Source organism: Microplitis demolitor, chromosome 3 (assembly GCF_026212275.2).
Source record: "Microplitis demolitor isolate Queensland-Clemson2020A chromosome 3, iyMicDemo2.1a, whole genome shotgun sequence".
Taxonomy (NCBI): Eukaryota; Metazoa; Arthropoda; class Insecta; order Hymenoptera; family Braconidae; genus Microplitis; species Microplitis demolitor.
Window position 1 is genome coordinate 7,785,122 of NC_068547.1, and position 12,606 is coordinate 7,797,727.

A 12,606-nucleotide genomic window follows, 5' to 3' on the forward strand; every position below is an offset into this window, starting at 1 on the left:
ACGATTATGATATTAATAAATTATTATAGAATATGCGACTGAGGCAGCCGTTCGACGCGCGTGTGGCTCGGGCGATCATCGAAGTTAAGTAGCATCGAGCAGGATTACTACTTGGCTGGGTGACCGTTTAACCACGCGTCGGGTTCAAACGGAGATCTCTGACCGTTAGGTGCGGGATGAAGATCCAGTGATCGGTAAAATGGGAATTTTATCGATCACTGGAACTTCACTCAAACCAAAACTGTACTGGCTAGGTTTTTTCTGTGGTTTCCCTACGCCACTACTCCTCCATTGCACAAAGGAAGTAGCAGTGCATCACCGTAATGATGCAGTACAGTACAAGCACGTCGTGCCACAGCCGCAAAAAAATAACCGGGTATAGGAAAAATGAGTTGAGTAAACATTGTATATCATGAGATAGGCAATGCTTGCCTACATTAGCATTTAAATAAAAAAAAAATAAATTATTATAAAATACACTGAGAGAAAAAATAAATTGCAAAAATTTTGTTTTTCTTTCTTAAAAAAAAAAAAATAATGATAACAGAAACTATCAATTTAATATATTTGTAGTACAACAATTCAAGATTTAATTAAATATCATTTTTTTAATCAAAGAAATCTGAGTTCGGCTCTAAATATGGGTTTTTTTTTTCTTCATTTTTTTTATATTGCATGTAAAGAAATTTTGATTTTCATCTGTCACGAAACTTATTTTTCCAATTAGGTATGATATTAATAATGTAATACTTTTTACTGCTGATTTACTATTCAAAGAACGTACTGTTTTTACAAGAAATTTTTTTTTTCAAACAATATTAATAACCTCCGTTGGAAATTCAAAGCGATTACTCACATCCAATTATTTCAAAGTGATTAGCAGTATCAGAGCGACAACAAAGACGAGAAACAGTAGTTTTTATACTCTCATTTAATCAATTATACCCAACTAGAATTTTTCATAAGGGTCTATATTAAAATAGCTGCCATAGTTGAGAAATTATATAAAAAATACGTTACAAATATATTTACAAATTAATTTACAGTATAAAGATAAAACAACGATAAACAATCACGCTAGAAAAAAATAAAAAAAAATTTATATCGGAATTGATTATCGAGGTCGAAATATCTAGCCTCATTGAACTTAAGTAAGCCTCAATCCAGCCTCACTAAGTAAAAAAAGCATTATGAGCCTCAAAAGATGTTCAAAGAGCATCAATGAACCTCAAATGGTAATCAAAGAGCCTCAAATAACACTAATCGAATTTAAATTACATATTCGACACTAGGTTCATTTGAGGCTCATTGATGCTTATTAAGGATCTTTAAGCATCATTTGAGGCTCATTGGGGCTTTTTGAACATCATTCGAGGCTCAAAATACTTTTTTTGGTTTCGGTCCGATTTTCGAAAACCGAATTCCTATCAGATCTCGACATTTGAGGTTCTAGGAAGCTATTTAGACTAATTTCACAATGATGTCCGAGTATATGCATGTGTGCATATACGTACGTACGTATATAAATATCTGTAACTTTTGAACAGATAAACCGCTTTTGATCGTCAAGGTGTCATTCGACACGGCTTGTTAATATCTAAAAGCTGTAAAAAATTGAGCATGACCAGTAGGGCTCGTTCGGAGATATTCCAAAAATAAAATTTTTTCAAAAATGTTTTTTTCAGATAACTTTTAATGTTCTCGATGGATCGATTCCGAAATCTAATCAGCTCTAAAAATCAAAAGTGTGTAGAGATAATTTAATGTGAGTGAATGAGTCAAAAAAATTTGAGTGATCTTAAAACACCCTTAGCGCTTTCGCACTTGAGGTGTGTAATACACGGAGTGAAAATTATGGTAACCGTTTCTAGTCTTATAAAAAATTTACCCATAATTTTATGGTAATAATTACTTGGATTTATAGGACATACATTCGTATTTACTGGGAAAATTTTCCATCTATGGGAACAAATTCTATAACTGGGGTAATAGTTCCTATATCGATGGTAATTAAATTATGGTAATGATTATCATACTCATGGGAATGAACCTTATTTATTATGGTTACCGTTCTGAAAATATGTGTCAAGTATTCCCATAGTATTATGATAATCGTTTTTATACTATTATGGCAAACGGTGTCGTATATTATGGCAATTATTCCCATACATTACGGGAATGATTGCCTTAATGTATGGGAATTATTACCATACTATTATGATGACCACCACTACCATAAAATCATAGTAATGGTTACTATCACATTATGTATACCATTACCATAAGATTATGTAATGATTCCCATAAATTATGGAATTTTTTCCGGTATCGTATAGGAATTAAACCCATCTAGATACGAATGGTTACCATAATTTGTATAGGCACCATTCCTATAATCGATATTTAAAAAAAACCTGTTGCCATTCGATATAAGACCCATTCCCATAATATATTGTAATTGATACCATGAATTTCTTTCCGTGTAATGGATTTCTCTATGAAGCACCCTGATAAAAATATGATGAATATACTGAAGTAACTAACGAGCAAATGCTAGATAAGTTTGCTATTTTTTGTTAACTAGAAGCAGTATTGCGCATGCATTGAAGCTTCTTGTGAAATAATTCATTTACATAAAAATATTTATTATTCATTTTATTAAGTTTTAATAAAGAACATAAAATGATTGATTTTGAAGATAGTGGGTATTGATTTTTGTTTCTCTAAAGTATTAGGAGTCGCCGAATTTATTAAATTATACTAAATAACTTGATATTCAACGCTTACTGCAGCATGATTGGATTAGTAATGTAAAGTTATATTGGATACACTAAATGATTGTTTCCTTGGCTTTTGTCCTCGATCGAAAGAAAGTCACAAATTTCTGAATAAAGATGCTGTAATTTGTTGTGGAATTTAAATTCAGATTAAACATTAGTTTTTCTGTGTCGTTATCGAACTTCTGCAGTTGTTAAGTTCCAAGTTTATTCTCATCTTGACATTTATTCTCCGGTCGTTCTATCCTTTTATCAGATTTTTTTTCATCATGATTAATATTCAGAGTTGGTTATGGTTGTAGGTTAAAAAATTGCCAAGAAACGAAGACTGACTTTTGATTATGAATAACGAGGGGAGGTACGCGAGGCTTTGCTCTACCGACCACGCAATGTCTTGACTCACTAGGATAATCTTTAAACTATGTCACCACAAAACTTTAATACAACAACATTATTTATCTAATTATTTTTTTTTTTTAGCAAAGTTATATGTGCTAAAGTATTTTTTACTCCAGTCTCCATATTGCTATTATTAACTGCTGATTAAATTGTTTTTATTAAATTATCAATGCAAATCAAATTTGTATAATACAATGGAAGTTTTCCTCCTTGATAAAAAAAATATAATTGATTACTGAACATAAATTATCGATTTATTATTGACTGACTTGAAGATGAAATCTCGAATTCGTATATTTCTGTAACATAGAATTCATCTGATGTAGACTATACTATTTAGAGAAAACCGGTGTAAGTCCAAGCCTCCCTGACATAATACCGGTAGCGAAGCCGAAATTTTTCCCGGAGATAAGCGGTGTTGAAAAAAAAAAAGTGTTTTATTTTGATGTCTCAGAAATCGAATTTTATTCTCAAAACAATAATATAGTTCAATATAATAGAAATGATAGTCAGTAAAAATAAAATGGAATTTTTGTACAGTAACTGACCAGTTTGACCAGAAATCCAATGAAGCATGGTGGTTTTGAAAAAACTGTCACTTTTAAACTTTAGGTTTTGAGGTTATCGAAATAGTTGGTTGCTCGAAAAACTAAAAAGATTTGTTAATTAAAACAATACTCAGTCAAATTAGTAATTAATTCAATTTAATTTAACCTCCTCAAAACTATCCCTAAAATTCATATGCAACAGACAGATATTAAATCTCACCTAAAGTATATAGATTTCTATAGATCAATAAACAACCATTAATCCGCATTGATGGACCCCGTGAACAATAAACATGTAACCTAATTACTTTCCATTTGATTTCAAAGATTTCCTATTTAAAATACACGTAAATTAAATTACTTTTTTTTTTAACTTTCTAGTACTGAGCTGCGTTTTATGATGTCGACGCGGTTTTGGTCGCAAATTGTAGGGTATTTGGTGTTCTTCAAAAATACCCATAGTAACTTAGCTGTAATTCCAGCTGTTTCACTGATGTCCGCAGAAGAAGTCATTTTTCCTATTAAATTGACCTTTATCGGCTTACAGAACGTAAACCAATGAATGCACACCAAAAATATTAAGGGGAATTTGGACGATAGCAATTGTCATTTTTTTTTAATATTACATTTTTTAAATTATTGAAATTCCTATAACTCGGTAACTATGGACTTTAGCGACTTGACTCAAGGGGTTTTTTTTAAGGGAATAAAATTTCCTATAAAATTCCTGTTAACAGTTTTGGTGTGCATTAATTGATTTACGTTCTGCAAGCCAATAAAGGTCAATTTCATAGGAAAAATGACTTCCGCAGCTAAATCTAGATTACAGCCCATTTTTCTTCTTTGGTGTAGAAATTCAGTAGTTTACAAATTAATATTAAAAAAAACCGCGCATTTAAAAAAAAATACTTTCAAAACTTATTACACCGGTAAAATGATTTATGTAACAGTGGAGCTTTTGTGGAAACTTTGAAAGAGCATTTAATGATCTATAGAGCAAGGCTAATGACAAGATGATAGCATTAAGGGGAGCCAAAAATAGGATAAATAATGATAAAGACGATAAATTGGCGCCTTATTCAAATAAAACATTTTATTCGACGCATGGCGTATTATCGTGCCTTATCACATCTGCAAACCAAACCCCAAATGCCCGTTTACCGATTGATGTTTAATAATTTGTCAAAAAGCAAATGGCTTCCTGTCCTCCGCAACAGCATTTGATTATGGAAATTGTGAACAAACACATTTGAATCCATAATCACTAGTGATGTGAAGCTGACCGTCAGGTTATTTTTTGACCGTCATGTCATAGTCACAAGACCGTCAGCGGACCGTTCATAAAATGACGTACCATCCCCATTGTTGTGACATCTTACAAATGCCGTCGTAACTTTTATAAAAATTAAAATTTTGAAACCGCCATTTTCTTAAAAATACCCCGAGATGATAACCCCCGTTGTGACTGACAAAATTCTTGATTAAACGTTAATTTGTGACCACAAATCGATAACGGTCATAAATCATCTAGCTAGATGTGACTGACCAAATTTGTGACAAAAAATTTTTTGACGGCCCGAAATGACGGACTCTGACCGAAAAATTTGTGACGGTTATTTCACATTAGAACAGGCTCCTCATTTAGGTTCGTGGGTCACAAGACCGTTAGTGGAGTATTTGTGACCAAAAATAAAAATAACGGTCATTCTGTATCACTAATGGTCACCTTGCTCTAAAGTAATTATCAACCGTTGTCAAAAACAACCTCTATTATTATCATAAGAGCAAATGATCTCGAAACTAAATGTATTTGAGATGAGTAGTACAATCAATCTAACAAATTCCATGTCGGTGTCTATATACATAAATAAATAGATTATTTTTTATTAACTAAAATAACAGTACATTGCGTGATGAGTGGACTAAGGCAGCAATTATTCGTCAACCGCAGTGGCTTAAGCACGAGTCTGAAGCATGCGCGCACCAGCCGTAGGCAACTTTGCTGATATAATCATTCGCAAAAAGCAGAAATTTGTTGAATATAGTCTAGTGCATATTACGTCAGCTAAGCCGTCATCCGTCATACATAATGTTCTTAGTATCTCACTAATGTTTGTGCGTGTGTACTTACGACTCAAACTAAAAACATTGTGCTTCCTGTATAACGACTCACTTAGCCCACTTGTTATGTAATGTGTTACTAATAATCGAGGAAACGATTGAGCAAAATACTCTTGAATCCATGAGTCAATAAAATATTATGTCTTTGTGCAATATTACACTCTTACTTAACCCTTTCCGCTTGACCTTGAGTCCCTACTCTTAATTTGAATCGTACGTCTTCGTCTTAAAGCGAGAGAGCGCTAGCCTGTTGTATAGAAAAGGGGCAGAAAAAATAGTAGAAGAGGGCGCATGCATGCACTATTAAGATTAAACCGTTACTCAACAGCCTTAACGATGAATTGATTGGCGCTACCCCCGTAGAGTTCACACCGATTCATTTCGACACACACTTTCGGGAAAGGGTTAATCTCATTCTGAATTTTCTTCCCAGTCATCTTATAATTCATCATAGCTAAGCACGCAAAAAAATTTTTGCTAATAGAGATATCTACCAAATTACTAAGTGGGTCTAGTAAAGAATATTTCCTGGATTCTATAAGTTAGGACCCAAAGCCTTTACACCATAAGAGTATATATCTATGAAGATTAGTTTAATGAATTGTATAATATTTAAAAAGATAAATTGTCTTCGAAATGAAACGAATATAACTGTTTGGTTCGAAATAAAACTTGGATGACTTTTAATCCCGATAAGAATTTTTTTTAACGTAATTCTCAAAACGTATAGATAATACTCAAATTTTTTCCTCGGTCAGAAAAAGACTGAAAAACTTTAATTTAAAAGCTAAAATTTCAAAAAAACTTCAACTTAAAGTTCTAATCCGTCTTAAATTTAAAACTTTTGCTTGTCGAACTTTTTTGAGTTCTTTTTCGAATGAATTTTTTTTAACACGGGTACTTTTACTAAATGATTCACTCGATTTTATTCGTAATGGGTAATCACCATGTATGTGAATTTTTTATAATTGCAATGAACGTGTTATTATGGCATGGATATTTCTGCTAGCAGGATAAAGTTACCACATGTTAATAGGGTGTTGACACTGTATAATCTCCACGTATTTAAATTAACTGAAATTAAAACTATAATGGATTTGACATGATGTACCTACCGTAATACCCTAATATAAAGACAATAAAGCTGTGAAATCACCGTGTAACTGAATTTATTAGTAAAGGACTAGGTATATCCGTTAAAAAGTATTTTTAAAAAATTTTGTAAGATTTTACACCGAAAATGGCTTCATAAAAATTTACAAAATTTTATACAATTTTATGGAATAAAATAAATTCTTACATAACTTTATGTTAATTTACGAAGTATTATAGATTTATGTTAATTATTTTATAAAACTTCTTGAAATATTACAGAATTTTATACAATGTTCTTAAACTTTATGAAATTTTATATAATTTTGTAAAAAGATTTTCTCTCAGGTAAAATCAATAATTTGTTTATTCAGTAATTATTATTATTTTATTCTAGCAATGAAATTTTTTATAGAAAGTTTTTAAAAATCTAAATATATGAAAAAGTAGTTGGATGATGCAACAAAATTATATTAAGCAAATAATTTATCAAACTATTAAAGATGATTAATTTTATTAGATTATTAAAAAATAAAAAATGTACCTTATATTAATGAATATTATTCGGTTGGAATAAATTGTATTAATGCATCATTCAAATAATATGTGATACCCTCATACCCGCACATAAGCAGCATAGTTGGCAATACCGCAACGATTTTTATTTTTAACGAGTCGCATGTAACCATTTTCTCCCCATTGTTCACCCCACCAATTTTTTAAAATCCACTCGTTTGGCGTATAGCCCACTATCAGCATTGCGTGGTTCACCATATCAGAACTGCATAATGGATCATCATACACTCCCTCACTGAAAATTAATTAAACTTAATTATGAAAATTTATTACCTACTAATAAAGTGTCAAAGTGAGTTTCTGTAACTCTTAAAACTTTCATCTTGTAAAATATTAAATAATGATGTGGTTCCGACATTTAAAATGCTATAAATCAAAAGACGTTAAAAAAAAAATAATCGGTCTTTGATATAATTTATGCGAGAAAAGGAATATTACATCCAAGTCGATTATTCTTTGAAGCGGGTACCCGGCCCTGGAGGTGGCGATGCGAAAAGAGAATCATCAGTTCAGAATCGATTCGATAAAAACTGTTTGAAATGGAATTTAAATCTGGATTCATGTATAATTTAATCAATGATGCTGAATAACTTCGAAATGTCTAAGTCAAAAAAAAAACTTTATACGAACATAATTTTTATTTTATTTGTCTGATATATAACTTATCTTAATTTTAAGATTTCAATCGATTTCCAGTAAATTGCTAACGAAGAAATATGTAGAATACATACTGGTACAGCTGAAATGTCTGGGGGCTGGCATTTATAGAAACTGCTATAGGTCCAATAGTCGCAACGGCAGCCTGCAATGCTCGTTCATCTCTCGCTGGCAAGATTGCCCACGAAGTGATATTAACGACACTAAGATTTTTTTGAAATTTACACTGTCCTTCCTGTTATAATAATTTATATTCATTAAAACAAAATTGCCATTGAGCCAATAATTTATCTCATAAATATGAGTTAATGCTACTGTATTAGTTTTTTTACAGCTCTCTGTAATTTATTTTTAAATGAACATATACAATAAAAAAGCATTTGTCAAAATTTGTAGTAATCGTGTGTAAAACAAACTATTTACACTCATTTATATGCGGAAAAAAAGATACTAAAAAATATAGTGTTTGAAATTATAATCCAGAACCTGGGTGTCAATGTAAGGAATTTCAACATCCCGAACAATGAATTTAATAATTTGTCTCATAAATTTTTAATGTTAAAGTTACGATTTTGAAGTTCAAATAGGGGAAGAGGGGGAAAATGGGCCTCTTGAAAAAGGGCTCATATCAGTGCTGCCAGAACGTGCGATATTTTTACCCCCTCTTCAGGTGAAATAGCATTGACTGTAATGGCAGGAGGGGGTAAAAATATCGCACGTTCTGGCAGCACTGGCTCATATCCTCAGAGGTTCTCACTTATTTTACTTCTTTCTAGCCCCTTACCATGTTTTTGCTCTTAATGTATTGCGCCTGTTGAAAATTAAAAATCTTTAAAGTCGGGGCAAAATAGGCCTCCCAAAAAAAGTTTCAATGTATGATTTTTTTTATCGCTTTTACATTTTTTAGTCTGTTGCCATGTATTCGTAATCAATATGCACCAAAAATAAAAAAATAAAATTTGAGGCAAAATGGACCCTCTAAGAAATCTACTAATATTCGACTATTATTTTATTTCATCTCAATAGGTATGTTTCAGATTAAAGGAAGAAAGAAGAACATTCCTAACCGAGTGTATAATTACCTACCCTAGTCGAAGGCAAGACGTAAACACTCGGATTGGGATTTCCTACTTTTCTCCGTGGTGTGTTTCTCCGTGCATTTAAAATTTATGCAGTCCTTTTTTTCCATGTATGGTATTTTAATATGTACGTTGTTCGTGTAGAAAAAAGTATACACATAAATGTTAAGATTCTCGACAATTTAATCATCAAATTTTCCACACTTAGATGTTATTTGCAACATTTGAACTTTGTTTAATTTTAATAAATCAACAGGAATCATGTGTTAAGTTTCCATTTATAAAATGTCTTTTTTACTCTTAATTGTCCGAAAATTATTTTGTGATGATCGAGAGTATTTTTGTCAAATTCCTGTTGATTTTACTGTAGCATTTAAAAATGTTAGTTAGTTTCTACTAAATAACGTCTTTGTGTATTAGAAAATCAATGAATTAAAACTGGTTATTCAATGTAATAAGTCTGATAAATTTACACACGTGTTAAAATTTCAACACTTAAGATTCTAACACACACGATTTTTTACACTTTGACAAATTCTTTCTTACTGTGTACTATACCTGAGCAATGTAAGGATATGCTCTTTGTTCCATAAGTCCGCCAGATTTTTCTAAATATTTGAGAGCATTTCTGAGAGAACCGCCTGCACATCCTAAATTTCCAGTGACGGTACTACAATCAATGAGCTGCTGAGCGCTCAATGAAATCATTGTTCCAATTTTTTTAAATATTTGACCTTCTATACTTTCAGCTATGGAGTAGGCATAACAACTACCGCAAGATTGTTGATTTACCGGCAATGTTCTAAATCCTTTTTGTCGCCAGTCTAAGTGACTGGGAATTGTTTTTGGGTCATGAAGAACCGCACCAACTATTTCATTATCACTAATTTTCCGTCGCCGACTCGGTACAAGTTTTACCTATCAAGTGATAAAGTTATCGATAAAATATCGTTTTTTTTTTTTTTAATGAATGTGTAGTAATAATTACCATATTTTTCATATATTGGCGAGTACATAAATCTGCCATATGATTGTCTCTCAGAGTGTAGCTGTGATGGCCTGCTTCAGCCATCAAATTATGCTCATAAATTTTCAGCAGGTTCTTCTCCCAAGCCACTCGTTTAACAAGCTCCTCCTTCGCCGTGTACGTTTTGTTTAAAGTTGCCTGAAATATCACGTTTAGTTATAATGATAACTCATAAAAGCTAACAATTAAATAATAATAATAATCGATCTATTTATCTCATTACCTTGTATATATACCAGTATTCATCTAAACGTTCGGAAATTTTCTGAGGCAACTTTTTATTGTTTCCTAAAATTTTTATTTCGTTATTTTGAGCACAAATACAAGAAAATAATAGAAGTGATATACATCCTTTTGATAATTGCATGGTCACTCTGAGCTCGTGCTTAAGTGTGTACTGCTGTCCATACTTACATTAAAAAGTACAATTACTTACATGAATTCCTGTTAGTCAGCGAAAAAAATGACAACACCATTATGATGAACAAATAACTTATTTACTTATTTACTCATTAAAAAGTAAACTGTGACATTATTTTCATTGTACAAATTTTACTGTCTGCTGTACTAATTAAGTAACCGCACTTTTATAATAATAATAATTTTATTTATATAACATGTCAAAGAGTCTTTAATCTTGATTTAATAATTTTTAATTGGGTTAATTTCTTCATAACTGTGTTTACATAAATTATCAAATTTATGATCTCATAAATATCAGATTTCCAGGAATCAGCAAATAAAAGTATAAAATAAAAATATATTCAATTGTTGATTGTTCATAAGAATCACGTAACCTGAGCCAAAATTAAAACAGTAGTTTGAGCCTCAGGCCTCAATTCTTTTGATCTTGAACTTATCGCTGAATTTAATGTCCTGTAAAAAATCCAGAGTCCGCGGTGTGGTGTGATTGATTTGGTGTAAAAATTTTCAACACCGTCAATCGCCAGTGTAAAAATTATACGACGCACGATGTTGAATTTTTGGCCGTGTGAAAAAGAACGATCACACCACCAACGGTGTAAATTTTACTTTGATAGACACATAATGCAAAACAAAATAATAAAAATCAGTTCTTTTTTGGGCGAGATATAATACTAAAAAATGTTTTTACAGAAATTTCTATTCTAATTAATTTACATTTGATTAATAAACCTAACGTTCTTTGTAGTAATTAATTTTTTACTTCTTACTAAGAAAATTGAAAACTTTCAAAAATTCGGGACGTTATTGGTTTCGGTCCGATATTCGAAAATTGAATTCCTATCAGATCTTGACGTTTTGAGGTTCTAGGAAGCTATTTAGACTAATTTCACGATGATGTCCGAGTATATGTATGTGTATATGTACGAAGGGACGTATGTACGTATGTAAATATCTGTAACTTTTGACGAATAAACCGATTTTGATCGTCAAGGCGTCATTCGAAAAATTGAGCTTGATCGGTAGGGCACGTTCGGAAATATTCCAAAAATAAAATTTTTTCAAAAATGTTTTTTTTTGATAACTTGTAATGGGCTCGATGTATTGATTTGAAAATCTAAACAGCTCTAAAACTTTATAAGCCGCATCGAATGCTACCTCAACTCTCAAAATCAGTTCATTCATTTAAGAGAAACCGTAAACGAAAGAATTAAAAAAAAAAAAATTTTAGTATTTTTAAAATTTCTCAAAAACGACTACATAATTCAATTCTAAAATCGGATCAGCTTTAGAATTTAATAAAACACGTCAATTGCCACCCCAACCGTCTCAATCGGTCAATTCGTTTAAGAGATATCGTTGGAGAAAACATGGTAAAAAACGTTCTTTTTCGAAAACAATCGCACATGAAAGTATTTTCGAGCTTGAAGACATTTTATCGACGTCACACATACTTATGATGCGTTTTTTTTTCTGTCTTCGGATGACGAAGAGTGTTACACATCTGTGTAACACTAATTTGAAACACTTCACGATCAATCCATTTTTCTGGGGATGTTTAAAGCTTCACGAATTCTGTAAAGGAAACTCTTAAATAATACTGTTTACATTTACGAGGATTATTATCATAATTTTTTTTTTTTTTTTAATTATTTTGCCGACGCAGAGATTATTAAATATGCGAATAATTGCATTTCTAATCGAATTAGAAATTTTTAATCCAGAGAAAAAACGTTAGACTTATTAATGACCGCGCCCGCTTTAGTAGGGTTCGGCAAAAAAAAGAAATATAATATTCGTGGGTACTATTTCATGTATTCTTTATATGTGTGCAATTACGAAAATTTACTCACGCACAGAAATGGTGTAAAAAATAGCGCCTTTTTTTTCACGAATTTTGCGTGTGT

At 31.5% G+C, this 12,606-nt stretch overlaps 1 protein-coding gene across 1 annotated transcript; it reads right to left on the reverse strand.

Annotated features, from left to right (window-relative positions):
* Positions 1-7,246: 7,246 nt before the first annotated feature.
* LOC103569708 (procathepsin L) lies at positions 7,247-10,698 on the reverse strand. Its single transcript, XM_008547166.3, has 5 exons — positions 10,500-10,698; positions 10,238-10,414; positions 9,808-10,167; positions 8,245-8,405; positions 7,247-7,748 (listed from the first exon to the last, which is right to left on the reverse strand). Exons 1-5 carry the CDS (start codon positions 10,641-10,643, stop codon positions 7,553-7,555), a joined length of 1,038 nt encoding a protein of 345 aa, XP_008545388.1. The 5' UTR covers positions 10,644-10,698; the 3' UTR covers positions 7,247-7,552.
* Positions 10,699-12,606: the final 1,908 nt, after the last annotated feature.